Here is a 15,491-nt window from a genome sequence, read left to right as displayed (position 1 = left end):
TAGCATACTGGTATCAGCTGCAGCAGTGCTTCTTTTACTAAGGGAGACCTGTTACAGCTGAATTAAAGTAAATGTGCAGCTTCAGTACATGAAGAATCATCTTATGGTGTGCAGTTTTGCCATTCTGATGCAGAAGCTTTTCAGAAAAAATGCTGTATTTCTTTTGCCCTTATTTGGACAAAAGGTTTCAGTGTATTAAATTCTATCTGTCTGTATTTTTTGTTCAAGGGCTTTTAGATGTCTTGCCTGGAGTTTTGTTGAGGAAGGAAGTGCACAATTAAAACATAAAATGAAGACTCTGGTGGTCAGATGGTCAGTAAGATTACTACAAATATTTTTTCCAGTAAAAGCAACTCTCAATCATAATAAAATACCAAATTAATCTATCTCTTTACAACCTGGTTCTACTCATGTCTGCTTAAACTACCAAACTTTTGGATGGCATCATGGTCTTTACCTGAGAAATGCTTTTTAAGACACGTGTACACTTGGTATTAAATATACCTATTTTCTTTTAAAATTTAGCTACAGTTGTACTGTGGTCTTTAAGAACATACTGAAGTTTTCTTTCAGCAGATAAATAATAAAGGAACTTTTAGTTCAACAAAGCAGGAGTTTAAATTTAGGTAGATAATCAGTGCCAATAATTTGATAGACAAGCTCATTTAATGTGCAAATATCAAACTAAACTGATATAGATTGAAGATAATGAACCTACTTACATAAGTAATTGGAATGAGTTCTCTATAGCATTTTGCTATATTATGGTTTTGGTTTACATTTTTTCACTAAAAATTAGCAGTAGAGACTAATCTGCTCTTCTCATAGCTGATGGAAAAAAATTGCAAGTGTCATTGACATAGTAGTTGTAAAAAATTCTAACATTTTCACCCAGTTGCAGAGCAAGTTGAAAACACAAGGAATGTTATTTGCAGGATTAAAACATTTCTTTATATGTCACTATCCCAAAAGGTTGAGGAAAAAAGCACATAGGCTAAAATAAAAATAACTTTAGATAGATATTTCTAAGTTATCAGATTGTATGCACAAGAGCAAAATAAGTAAATATTGAATTATTTGTTAACCAGAACTTTTTTTTCCTCTGGAAAGAAATATGATCCTTATGTTATTCATTGCCTTTTTACCACTCAAGTAACTGCTTGGGAGTTTCCACACGTTTCACTGATTACATTATTGTAAAGGGCAAAATATCCCTCAGACTAAAATTTCATTATTTTTACACATCCTTCTGGAAAGAATGCATGAAATGTAATAAAAATGTGACTTAATGATGATCAGAATTTATGTCCTGTATAGCATACTGAAGAAGAGACTAAAATATGAGGTTTAAGTGAGAACTGAGAGCAAGCAAAACCCAAACTTGATAGCAATTATTCAGTGTATGGTACAGAAAACCAGTTTTGGAATATTTATAAGACACAATTCATGAAAAGCTTCTTTTAATGCTTCTGGTAATGTTTCATTGTTAATTAGTTTTCTTGCAATGTAATCCAATGTAGTTGCTGACACAGGTAATCCCTGCAACCAGGATGTTTGCACCTAAATGGTTCTACTTGTAGGTGTAAGTGCTAACTGTCTTGTTAAATTAATTTCAATTCACATGACAAAATAATGGTGCCATATCAGTGGGGAAAAGAGGAGTGTGATTGTCATCCATTCAGTTACAGCTTTTATGTTTTAGAGTACATCACACACTTCAATTAAGAAAGGTTAACAAGGTTATTTCTTAGCTTTTGTCCTTTAGGAACTGATTTGAGAGGCAATCAAAACCATTGAGATACAATTGGTATTAAAAAATCATGGAAAGTTTGTATTCTTTATTTGTGTCACTATGCAGAATCAGACTAGATTTTTCGCTTCACAAAAGTCAGACCGTCTCATTATTATAAAAAAAAAAAAAGCAGAAGAACCATACAGCCAGAAGTGTTAGCCTGAGTGACTATTTGCCTGTGTAAAGTCATAAATGGTACATTGTGACTGGAATTAAAATCTGAAAAAATCTGAAAAACTACCATAACCACACAAAATTTTGTGTTGCAGTTACAAAAATAAAAAGAAAGAAAAAAGTCTTAATCACATATATGAAATTCTAGGCTTGTTGTCACTTCATTAATACAGAGTGTAGAATCTACACTGCTTTTAAACACACACTGGAAAGTTTGTTCAATATCAATTATGGCATTCAAAAAATTCTGCAATATTATGGTAAACACCAGACCATTTAATTTAGCAACTGTTATAATGAGAAAGGATTGACTGTGTGCCACTTAACCAACTTCATTGTAATCTCTGCTTTTTAAGTGTGATAATATAATGGAAGGCCGATAATATATTAAATTTTCACTTCATAAATAGGTTTGTAAAAAGGGCAGAAAATGCCTCAAAAATGCCATTGGGAACATAATCAACCTTGTAGGATCACAAATATACATTTTTTAGTATCTTACCCATGTGTGTGAGAAGTTGAAGCATTATTTTATTGTATCCTGATTCTCAGTACAAACTATGTTTTAGAAATTAGACATTATATTTCAGAGCATGTCTTATTCCCCATAAGGACTCATTTCTCCTTTTATTTAATTCAAAAATGTCTATCAAATTGATTAAATATTTCCATTATTAACTTTATTGAATGCTTTGCCTGTCATCTAACACGATACAGATATTTTGTTGTCATTGGAGGACATTTCCTTCATGAAGTTACCACTTGTCACTATGTCCTTAACAATGAATTTACAAAGTTGGAAAATGTCTATCTTCAAAAACTAATATAAAATATAAAAGCTAACATAGCATTTTAATCTACTTCTGAACCTCTTTCTTCTATATCCAGTTTAGTGAGTTCAATGTCAATAGTATATATTCAATATTTTCAAGTATACTTATTATTTTTATGAGCTTTATGAGATCATTATTTGTAGTCTGACGGCCAGGGCTATCTCCTGAAAAGAAAAAGCTGTGAAAACCCCTGGTACTCCACAAAGACTTTGTCCATGGGTTATTTTTAAAAAGGGCATCCTTATATCTTTATTAAGTATGTGTTTATGTCAATGACACAATTTGAAAATCCGTATGCTAAGGAAGAAATTGATATATAGTGCAAAATTCAGTCTGGTATTGAAATTTCTAAATGTAAGCACCTATAAATATGTAAAATATGTAAGTTTTCATTAGTCAAAGGAAATCTTGCCAGTACAGACTGTAGAGCCTAGAGTACAGTTTACCTGTATATGGTGCAGTGACACTTGCAGCTATACATATTTAAGTATTTAATTTCCTCAATTAATGTAGTTTATTCTGCTGTTAGTACTGATTAAATTTCCTACATACAGTACTACTAGAGAAGACCTCTAGTGTCTGCGTCTTCCCCTGCTTTGAAAGGCATATTTTATCTTCTGTACATATATCCTGAAATTGTTCTACATGACTGTATTAAGGTATCTAAATTGAGCCTTTAACATTAACCCTTAAATCTAAGGCCTATTCAAACACATTCACATATCCAGAAAATACATTCTTTTTGGACAAAACTAAACAAAAAAGAAATCCATAAGAGAAATTCTTAAAAACATCAGCTTTAAAGTTGACCACTGATGACCTATACTCCAAAATCAAATACATATAATATAAAAAACTTATTCACTTTCCCAGAACATTGACCTGGGTTTTCCTTGGTTTTGTGATATATATTTTCTCAGAAACAATTGGATTAATCAAAGTAAACTGAAAATGTAAAGGTTTAGTCAAACCAAAAGGAACATAAGATGTATAGGTTATAAAATGACATTTGGATAATAGTTTGAACTAGCAGTGGCACGGAGAGGTTGTAACAGAAGAATATCTCTAAAATAGAATACACAGTGTCTGTAGAAACTCCATACACAGCAGAATGTGTCAGCAAATGCCTTCTCATTTCCCAGTTCTCGCCAGTTCTTTCCTCACAATGTCTGAACAAGCAACTTCCCTGTTTTTCAGAGATTAAGATGGCTTTTGTCTGGAGTTTAATATTGTCATCATTCTTACATAGCTGTGTATCTACACACTAGTATTTCATGGTTCCTTAAAATGACACACAAGAGATGTTTCTATTTTTGCAGGAAGGTAAGAAAGAAGCCAGGATGCTGTGGGTCCTTTCACAAGTGCTAGACATTTCCTAGACTAATGAAAGAGGGGTAATTTAGTGGCTAGGTCATAGGACTGTGGACCTAAGAGCACCTGGTTCTCTAATTTTAGATGAAACACTGACTCACTATGATATCTAGAAATCCATATATTTCCTTTGAAGAAATTTTTCCTATGTACTAGAAACACCTCAGAGAAAAAGAATGTTGTGAGTAATCAGATTTTTCTTGTGTTAATCAATTACAAAAATATGAGAACAGAATAGTTTGCTTCAGATGAAAAAACAAAAATGAAACATATTCTAGCAGTCAACTGTACAGGCAAAGTAAGTAAGGAAAGATAGACTGTTGACAGATGATAGACAAAGAGAGAAAAACAGGTGGTTTTGTAAATTTAGCATTGCTTTTCTCTTGTATTTGCAACAAAGAGGCAATATACAAGAGGTGTTTGTTATCTAATTTATGGTCAATATATGTTCTCCAATATAAATTACATTGAGAGTGTGTAGAACTTGATATCAGACAAACACACATTGTAGCATATAGAGCATGCTTTGCTGTATAATAAAATAAAGAAATAGATGTTTAAAATTTTTAATTGTACTTCTTGATGGGTTGGTGGTAAATATTTTTACATGCTTTATTCCTCAAAGATTTTAATCTCTGTGCGTACATAAAGTGAAGAAGTATGTGTGTAAGCACATGCACAAATTGTGTACCTAAAACATCAGATGTGTGACTGTCCACTTACAAGAAAAAGGGGGAGAGAGGGGAAGAATGGACTGAGGATGTGATGTGCATAGAAAGAGATACTATCAACTTACTCCTGTACATGCTACAACTTTTAGAGTATAAACTCCTTAAAAAGAGATTAGACTGCTTCCTGAATGCTGCTGACTCTTGCCCTCTTTTAAGAATTTCTGTACTAGCTGCAGGGCACTATACTGGCTAAATGCCATCAGAAGTTGTTCAAAGGAAAAAAATATTTTTTGTTTTAAGTATTTTTTGTTTGTGTTATTATCTCATATTTTATATATTTACCTTTAAAGCTATCTTATGCATTGAAACCATGGCTTATTTTTGTGAATAACCATTAAAACTGAGCAGGTATCAAAGAAGTACACACCAACATTTAAAAATGACATTTAATAGCTCTGTTTTCCAGTCAAAATAGCAATTGTGACACAGCATAAACCTAAAGGATTTAGTTTTAAGTCTGGCCAAATAATGTACTCTTTCTAAGCTAAGCATACAAATATATCAGACTCATTACAAGCAGTGATCTTATTTTTCTAGTTGTCTATTACTCTACATGTCAGTATATGCAATCCCTTAATTATTGCCATTCATGCTGATGGAATGACTCCTGAATTTGTGTCAGTACCTGCGCTGTGAGTCCAATTCTATTTTCCAAATCTGTTTTAAGCTTGGGTCTTCTAAGCATCTACTGGTAAACCTGACATTAAGTCATGAGTTAAATTGAGTTAAGTCATGAACTGACAGTCACATGATGGCATTTTGATGCATGTTTTTTATATTTGCAGAGATATTTTGCTTTGCTTCCATAGTTATGGGTAGATAGAATAGAAAAGACAACCACCAGGAATTGCATCATTAGGATAATGTAGCATCAAGAATTATACCTATAGCCTGTGAAATTTATAATTATATTGTATACTCCATTACTTTGAATAATAGCATAGTTGCAGAATGTTATCCCCAGTCCATGCACTTGAATGTATATGTATATTACATTTAGTTAACAAGAAATTTCTCTTACTCAACATTATCAGAGAAGATGATGATAACATTAAAAACCCATCACGAATACACAATGCTTTCAGCTAAAAATCTATTTAGTCTTAATCTAGCAGCTATTCAACACAACAGTTTTTCTGTGAAATTGCTTTGCTTGGAGCTCTTCATCTAGCATATTACCTTCCATTTAAACTCGCTTAAATCCTGATATACATTTGTATTATTCTCATTAAAGTCTAGCCACCCTGCATAGCTCAAGCTTAATAAAAGATCTTCTATTCAAATGAAGTGATAAGTTGAACAAATATTGTCTCTGCAATCTTTAAATAATTCAGAATTTTAAGTGATAAACACACTAACCTTATTTTTATCCTTGTTTCTGGTCATTTCAGTATTATGGCTAATTCAATTCATATTAGATATATTTCTTTAATGAAATGCCACATTTTATCAAATGCAACATTGCCCTCGAGTGTTTCTATTTTAAAGGAATTAAACCAGCCTAGCTCATGGGAGAAAATGGTAAGTTGAGATGCATCTTCACTAAGGAGAACTGGGTTGAATTAACTATGGTAAAAATCTCCTCCATGTATAATCTGTCACAAATTGTAAGATAAATGTGAATTGATATATACACACGTTATGCTTTCTCTGTGCTGAGACAGAGTGCATGATGAAGTAGTCTTATTTTATGACTTGATGATCTTTTGATCTATCTGATATATTGAAAAACTGCTTATACAGGATGAGATTTTTAAGTACCACAGGAAAAAAAAATGAAATGGAAGCATGTATAACTAAGAGAGAATCAACATAAAGATATCAAGAAAATGGTATATTTTATCTTAGATTTTGCAACATAATGCAAATGCATAACTACTTTAGTAGTATTTCAATGTATTTTTCTGAATATTGGGACACATCAAAGCCAGAAAGTCTTAAACCTGTCTTCTTCATCCACTTGGCACTGAATTTCATGTCTAGGTTCAAATTCAGAAAACACGACTGACAAATATAACTCTATATCGTAATGACAATGGCCTCCGGAAATAAACCATACAGATTTTTTTATTCTTTTTTTTTCTCTTTTTTTAGTTTTTTTTTTTAAAGGACTGTTTTTCACCAAATAAGCCTGTTTAAAATTTTTAGATTGAAGACTGACCGGATTTTGTCAGTGAGGACACACACATGGATTGACGTCATGAACAGACACGTGAAGGTCTTTGCTTCCCTCTAGTGACTGGTCCAGGAAGAGATTTAACTGAATCTGCTCATCTTGCTCAACTTTGGCTCAGAGATTCAGCAAAAGATTAATTATGTGTAAAGACACCTGAGAAGTCAGTGAGATGCTGATACTTTAGAACCTATTTGTGATTGATAACATATGGCAGATTTACACTGGACACGTGTTTGACTGGTTTTGATGTAGTTTTACAGTTTTATCAGGAAGAAATACAATTTCAATGTTGATAATTCAAGGAAAACTGATAAAGTTGGAAGACGACCTCTCAGATGCATTTCAAAACACGATTTAAAATATTTATTTCATGTTATTTCGCCAAAAACACTTTTTGTATTAACACAGGCCAGACTTCAATGAATTACATGATGTTCAATTTCTCAGAGGGATTACTTATTATTCTGGAGAATTAGAAGATGTTTTCAAGTAAGAACAAGCCAACTTATATTCTGCAAGTGCAAAAAAATACATTGTATTGTATTTCATTATATTATCTTTGCCATATTACTAAAACTAGCTATATTTATACCAGTTGTAATTCTGCTTTTTTTTGGGGGGGAAGTTGTCTTATTTTTTTTTTTTTTTTTTTTTTTTTTTTTTTTTTTTTAATTGTTTGTTGCTTTTTACTGATTGCAAATAAATTTTAAAGTAACAAATAATATTATTTACTTACAAGCAATTTTATGCACGTGACCTATACCCCTATTTTCAAAGGAATAGGTGCACAGCTCTTCTCACATGGACAAGCAAATATTCCCCAGATTATTCAACTTCTTTGGTGGTACAAGCAGATTTTATTTTTATTTAAGGATGGTATAATACAAGGACCTTTAGTGCTTCTGCACTACTTCTGTTGGATAAACACAGCTAAACTCTCCAAAACATACAACAGTCATGAGATCATCAGAATAAATGAGAGAAAAAAATGAGAAATATCATTATAGAACTATTTAAACTTCAGAGATCTGCTTCATGGCAGAAGAATGATACTGGTTTGAGAACAGCTAGTGAACATTGTTACTTAGAACTCAGGAATTTGAAACTCTAACTCTACCAGGGTTTAATGAGTGAACTTGGATGAACAGCTTTGCTTTCACCATGCTATAGCATCCTGTAGAAGTAAGCAAGGGATGATGGTATGAGCCTCTGTGTTAAATGGCCTTTAAATTTGCAGGTGAACAAACTTTAAGAGGTACATGACATAAATGAGAAAGGTTGATAAACTTTTGCAGTTGCAATTGTGCTATTTTGTACTTTTGGAAACTGTATTCCATTTGGTAAACATTGTTTTCTCATATAAATTAGCCCAAGGCCAGCACCATACTTGATTTCCAGACACTTTTTGCTGCATTTCTTGGTGAAATTTTACTAAGAAAAAAACAATTGCATTTTATTTGACTTAGTAAGATCCATGATTTTTTCTAGAAACCTAGATACAAAACCAAATTATGACTAATTTTTTTTCTGTAGTGAAGTTTATTCAAGCTGCTCAATTATCTTTTGTCCTCATTATACCCTAAAAATCTGTCAAAAGTCCAATTACAATCCCTAAATTCGATTATGAAGATACAATCACTGGTTCTTTTTAGTTACATTCCATAATTTAAATTGCCTGATATTACAAGAAACCACTATTTTTAGTTGGTGAAAATCTACATTTATATAACAGCAATAAATAGCAATTGAGTTCTCAACAAATGGAGTTGATTAATCACCCAGTAAAAATTAAGAAGTGAACTTATTAGCAGGAATTAATTTGATTTCTTTTTTTTTTTTTTTTTTGCTATAAGTCTCAGCATACCATGTAAGCTCTGTTCATGGCCGTGTAGGTGTTAGTAAAGAACAGTGTTATAAAAAAAGTACTAAATTATAAATTCCTCCCATATATACTGATTCATTTTGTGTATTACTTAAGCAAAGAAAATTTTGGTCTGACTCTTCTTCAACATAAAGAAACACCATTTATATTGTACAATATTTCAGAATTAATTTTCTGCATTACAGTATAATCTTAGCAGTTTGTGAATTTAAAAATTTTTAAATTTAGGTCTTGCACAGCTTGCATAGTTCTCCACTTGATCTGATCTTATTCAAATAATTCAAAGGCTTTTAGTTGTCTGCAAAGGAGTTTGGATCAGGTTTTTCATTCCATACAGTTTTAATGAAAAAGAATGTGGTTCTGTAAAGTCTTCCAAGTCTTTATGCAGGGCTGTCAGGAATACAATGTGCAGTGTGCTGTTACATGGGAAAGTTCTTCATAAAAATAGGCATTCTAGTAGGCTTTTAAGTTCATTAATGAAAAGAAGCATAGAAACTAACATGGAAAGAGAATTTTCTGACTTGAAAATGGTGCCAGAAGTAAAGTCTGACTGTAAAGCTGGACCAACAAGACTGACTGCAGCCAATGGAATAAGCAGAGGTTATTCTGGCATGTGTTACCAAACTATACTTACTGTCATTCAATTTCCTCAATACCTTTCAGGGGACCAAATTAATATGACTGTGAAGTAATATATGGTAAGGGGAGGTTTCTATTATATTTTCAGAAGAAAATTCTGGCTTAGGATATTCTAATGATTTGATGATTGGTTTGACACATTTTGACAAAAGTTATACAGAGTTGTCTTAAATATATTTTAAAGGGTTTGAAAGGTTAGGACAAAAAACAAACAAACAAAAAAAAAACCCCAAACCTTTAGTGGTCCACTGTGCTGATTTTAAAAATCAAAGTGGAGGGGAGCAAAACACAGCAGATCAGTGTTCCCTGTTAATTTTACCACCAGGCAACAAAATGCATAAGTTTTTTGTTGGCATACACGCAAGTTCATATTGCAAAGCTGAGTTGCAGAAAATCACAATTAGTTGGTAGACCCTTATTTATTTGTTTTGAAGAATTCTTTTAATGGACTATTTCTCCAGACTTGGAGACAGGGACAATGGGAGAAAAATAATTAAGAGCTGTAGGGGATAATTTAAAAAAAAAAGTAATTTTAAACTTTTTTTAACCCTCTTTAATGGAGAATGCTACAATATGTCTAGAGAGTAATTGTAAAGTTATATAAATGTATGCATTTTGTCATTTTGCATATATGGGTATTCATACTTTCATATAGCTTAAGGATAGAAAAACTAAACCACTGCCCATGGAAACTAGCATAGTAATAGGGAAAAAAATAGAGCAGATGTACCACTTGTCTTAATCTAAAACTGAACCAGGTCAAAATTCTTGCAATATTAAAAATTTCAGCTAATTGCATTGTACTTCTTCCAACTGTATAGTCAGCAGGCTCAAACTATTATGAGCACACATATGGTCAAATAAAATCCTGTCATACTGTTATAACATCCTTCTGCAGCAACTGGCAGAGAAAGCTTCAGAATACTGAAACCCTTTGCTCACCCAGTGCTGGGAGATGTCGTGTTGTACTGCATACAGATGTGGAGCACAGCAGCAACAGCTGACTCTGTCCTGTGGAGAACACATGTGCCCACCTTATGTCCAACACACTTCTAAAAGAACAAACGCCAGCTGCACTATTCTGCTAACGAGTTGGTGACTCTGGAAACTCCCATGCAAGATATCACTTCCTCTCTGTGGCCCAACACATCTACCCCATGTCCTTCCCACGCCCTCACTGCAGTGGTGTGAGCTCAGGGTTGCATGTGAGGGGGATACTTCCCACAGTCAGTACTGTGGCACCTCCCTTTCCAGCCTCCTACTGTGTTTTGAACTCTGCACCCTGGTTCAAGTTTCCAGGAGCTGGAGTCCTCTAAGACAAGTAACTAATTTTGTCAGACCAAACTTTTATGGATGCTAGACATCCATTGTGCTCCTTTGACTGGGCTAGAATTGTCCTCACAGTGGCTAGTATGGGGTTATGTTTTGGATTTGTGCTGAACACAGGGCTGATAATACAAAGATGTTTTTGTTATTACTGAGCAGGGCTTACAGAGAGCCAAGGCTTTTTCTGCTTTTCATGCTGCCATACTGGTGAGGAGGCTGGGAGTGTTTGGGAGGCTGGGAGGAGAGACAGCCAGAACAGGTGACAACTGTTGGTTGAGACTGTTTTTACTGTCCTTCTATCCTTCCTTGTTTTCCTTCCCAGAAAGCTAGGAAGGACAAAAAAAAAGCTTTCAAGTTTTGTTTCATCTTAAAATCATTAAAATCCTTCTGCAAGGTAGCAAAGTCAGCGCTAGCACCTGACCAACTCTTTTTCCTTCTCTTTGTGGACTGAGACACTTGAACTAATGTATCACAAATTGGGGATTGTTTGCTCTTGCTAGATAATGAAAAGAGAAAAGACATAACTCTTCCTGAATTTTTTGGTTGGTTGATTTAAGGAACTGAATTGTTTCTCCTTAGAATGTTAAGTTAAAATATTCCAAGAATTTTCCTAAGAACTAGATGGAGAAGTATTCAGTATGCTAGGACTTTACTGACGGCAACATCTGAATACATTTTCTGAAATGAGTAGGTGAAGCTGTCACTCATTTCCAAGGGGGAAAAATCACCACTTACACACAACTGATGCTACCAGCTTTGTGTAGGGAAGCTGGAAGTATCAAAGGAAGCACCAGAAATCTTACAAAATCCTGGTTTCAGTCACCATAGAGAGATGTGCTCTATATTTTGGGATGATAAACTGAAATAAAATGTTGCATTATTGGTTTAATACATGACATATTATTTTGTTCTTTAGTTCCACTGTCTTGATATTGTACACACATTTGACTAGATGCCTACAGAAAGTGCACAAGACTGCCAGCTTGATAAATGGGAAAACTTATAAAAGACAATCAGAAGGAAGGACCACCAAATCTCATAGAAAGAATGGATTAAAACTGCTTTTACCAAAGTTAGGATGACCAAATTTTCACAGATACCAAAGGCAGTAGAATCAGTTTGATGATTTGGTGTGATTAAACAACTTAGAGATCCAAAACTTTCTTCAAGGATGGAAGATGGAGAACTGTAATCATTGATCAATCTCCTGAAAAGCACGTCCAAAATCCAAGCAGAAAAACCTTTCCTTGCTGCTGAAGAATTACTAAACTGACAAGATCAGTAGAGGCAGTACCATTTACCAAATGTGAATTTCCAATGCAGATAAAAGTGTGGAAGAAGTGGCTTAAAAGGTGGAAAAACCCATTAGAGGTTGCTGCTGGCTGGAAACCAATGATAAAAGCAAACACAGTTTCCATCTGAAAACCATTTAATTTAAAACACCTGACTCTTGACAGACTATTGATCAGTTAAGTACCCTCAACTAAAGCAGACTACTTTTTGTTGGGTTTATTCCAGAATGCTTGCCAAGTCCTGGTTATGCAAAAATTATCCAGTTTGGAAGGACATGAGTACATCACAGCTCTGTAGGATTTGCAATGTGAATTAGGCTATTAATCCATCAAATCCAGTTGCCTGCTGGTGATGATAACTAATTCCTGAGACTTAGAAAAAGTAGAAAAATAGAAGAAAACTAAGCCACCAAGAACCCAACATAATCATGAGCACCTAACCAATATTTATTTGTTTAGATTTATAAATGATAGAAAATGAATCAGCATTATAGAGTTTTCATAACGTAAAACTCACAATGTCAGAATACAAATTCTGAAATACTCCTGGCCAAATACAAATAAAATGGTCCAAATGAAAAATAAAAATATAACAAAAAATATAAAAACAAATTTTGAATAAGTTAACAGTAGAGGTATTCTCCAAAGGGATGGAAAAAAAAAGTAGAAGTTTGCTATTGCACATTCTGATAAGAGATAATGTCACATTCTCAAAAAATATCATACAGTGGTGTCCATGCAGACCTTGCTGCATCTCATCTTATTGAGAATATTTCAGGGCTCATATCACTTTTAAAAATGGTCACATATCAGAGAACACCCCCAGTCTTCACATTTTCTAACATATTCAATAGCTAGTATTAAATAATATACCAAGAAAAGATATCCTTCAGAACACAAAAGCACATGTTTCTCCCTCAAAAACCTCAGACTATTTTATGTAAGCTTTATGTAAATTTTAGATGTTTCTCAAGTTTACTTTTCAGTCTAGATTCTGAAGCATATGGAAAGCAGTTCTTATATGTAGCACTGAACTTCTCCATAAAAATTACTAAGAGAAATTCAAAACAAGTGGCAAACACAAAATGCAGTTGTTTGCGACTACTTCGCACATTCATTCCAAATACCTAAATAAAATCTTTTAATCACATTGTTAAATATGCAACATGGTGGTGGGGGGTTTTTTTAGTAGTCGAATTATACTCAAATGTGCCTTTGATATTCTGGACAGGAACAGTGAAATCAGAGCGTGTGCTCTAAATGCACAGTACTGAAAGTAGCCCATACAAAAAATCATAAACAAAGCACTGTACCACTCTGGTATTAGCCAAATACTGGGAAGAGAAAATAAAGGACATGTTCCAAATGTTTTGCTTTTTATGTGCTCCTAATAATGCATAGTACAAAGTCTCATTTACTTAATTCCACAGATTTCATGGAAATTGAATACTACGATGTCAGTGGCAAATATCAGTATTGTGATTCTTTTGCAGAGGCACAGTCTACAGCACTACTTGTATTTGGAAAAATTTGTAGTATCATGTCCAAAGTTTCACATTTCCATACTATAATGTTGTTTCTCAGCCATCAGTGTGCTGATGTAAACCCAAGCTCAAGGAAAAAAACACACAAAATCACAAAAATCATGCAATTTCTAACACTGTAGATCAGTATGTATTAGAAGACATATATAATATACTGGATAAAAGTACATCATCTTTAAAAAATATAACATGGCAACCGTATAGGGATCCCTCTTGAAACACTTAATCTGCATCAATGCAAAGTTCACCTTGACTTTAAGGGCAAATTTATGTGAAAGATTAATGCAGAAAATTACAACTGCACAAACATGGGATTAATAATAAACCACAACTGGATTTTACCAGATTTTTTTCCTACAGCAAAATTTTACTTTTTTGCTGTAGAAAAGAAACATTAAAAAATGTAGAAGACTGATAGTAAGATTTCACTGCTTAGTATATAGCTATTATTTTAATAAACTAAAATGAAAATTTGAACCAACAGAAATGAAGATTGCTGTGGGGATCACACTTGAAAATTGTATTTCTCCCTGCAGTAACAGAAATGGGAGTCTTCCTTAGTTATTTGTCTCATCATTTACCCACTTGCTTGTTGCCCAGCAACTACCATGAAGGAACTACAGTTCTTAGCCATTCTCATTTTAATCTTGAAAGCAGATCAAAATTACTATGTGAGTAGTCTCTTTCTGGTGAGATATTGAAATATTTCAGTTTCTATATCTGCAAAAAGGAAACCAAGTGAATCCAGTACTTCCACTCTGTCAAAGGTTCACTTTCTCTGCCCTTGTATCAACCCATTTAGAGACCAACTATTTAAATATTATCAGGTACTTTGTAATATTTGAGCTATAGCAATAGAAGCAAACATCTGTCACTTACATTCTTGAATCATCCCACAGCACACAGTAGGGATTCAATGTGCCCTAAGAAGAAAACAAACAGACCTATTAGTTACCCGTATGCAAAAATATTTGTCATGCTAGACCTAAAAATGCATTTGGTCTCCTCCTTCAAGATCATCCTCATACTCTGATGAATTGATGCCACTGAAATGGCAAATGCTTAAAGTTAATTCTTATAGGGTATTTTGAAGACACTTGAACCTCAGAGCAGAGTATATGTGCATTCTCTGCTTAGATAAGGAAAGCATAAAGTTGTCTATTTGGTATATCCTAGTGGAAGTAAAAGATGAAATAATCTGTTAACCTGTTAAGAGAATTGACTGAACATTTCTGGTGTTTTTAGAGGAAGAACTTTAGAGCCCTTAGGAACTTGGATGTCAAAATCAGTAACGGCTTTAAACATTTTAAGCATATGTTGGGCAAAATGTCTTGAGGATGTGATTTCAGATTCACACACCCCACATTCAGTGCCCAAAGGTTTTGCCAATTAGGTCCTAAATCAGCAGAGTTTTTTGCTCAAAAATTTTCTTTTTTTCTGTTTGTAGTTGAGCTTTGCAATACTGGCTCCCATTTTGTCGAAGTCCATGGAAGATTTCTGATTTGATTTAGAACAGGATGGGAATCTAGGTTTTTATTACAGATCACTGAACAATGGAAAAAAATTTGGGAAATTGAAAAATCTATAAAATTATACATGACTATTTTGTTGCCTAGGAAGTGTAGAGACAAAATTAAAATTCACTCAAATTGACTTAGAAGTACTTAGAAGTTCTAAACTATATTCTTGTTCACTATAAGCATTAGATGTTCCCAGGAGTCAAAACTACAT

General features: G+C 33.5%; 1 protein-coding gene across 6 annotated transcripts in view; it reads right to left on the bottom strand.

Annotated features, from left to right (window-relative positions):
- Nucleotides 1-15,491, bottom strand: part of ADGRB3 (adhesion G protein-coupled receptor B3) — a 439,829-nt gene that overhangs the window by 160,852 nt on the left and 263,486 nt on the right. For all 6 annotated transcript variants that reach the window (XM_056488286.1, XM_056488289.1, XM_056488292.1 and 3 more), the window contains one exon: nucleotides 14,640-14,683. In XM_056488286.1, the coding sequence (XP_056344261.1) occupies nucleotides 14,640-14,683 (44 nt within the window). The remainder of the gene's footprint in view (nucleotides 1-14,639; nucleotides 14,684-15,491) is intronic.

Source organism: Oenanthe melanoleuca, chromosome 3 (genome assembly GCF_029582105.1).
Source record: "Oenanthe melanoleuca isolate GR-GAL-2019-014 chromosome 3, OMel1.0, whole genome shotgun sequence".
In the NCBI taxonomy this organism is placed as follows: domain Eukaryota; kingdom Metazoa; phylum Chordata; class Aves; order Passeriformes; family Muscicapidae; genus Oenanthe; species Oenanthe melanoleuca.
The sequence above is the reverse complement of the archived record's forward strand: the minus strand, read 5'-3'. Positions and strand labels throughout refer to the sequence as shown.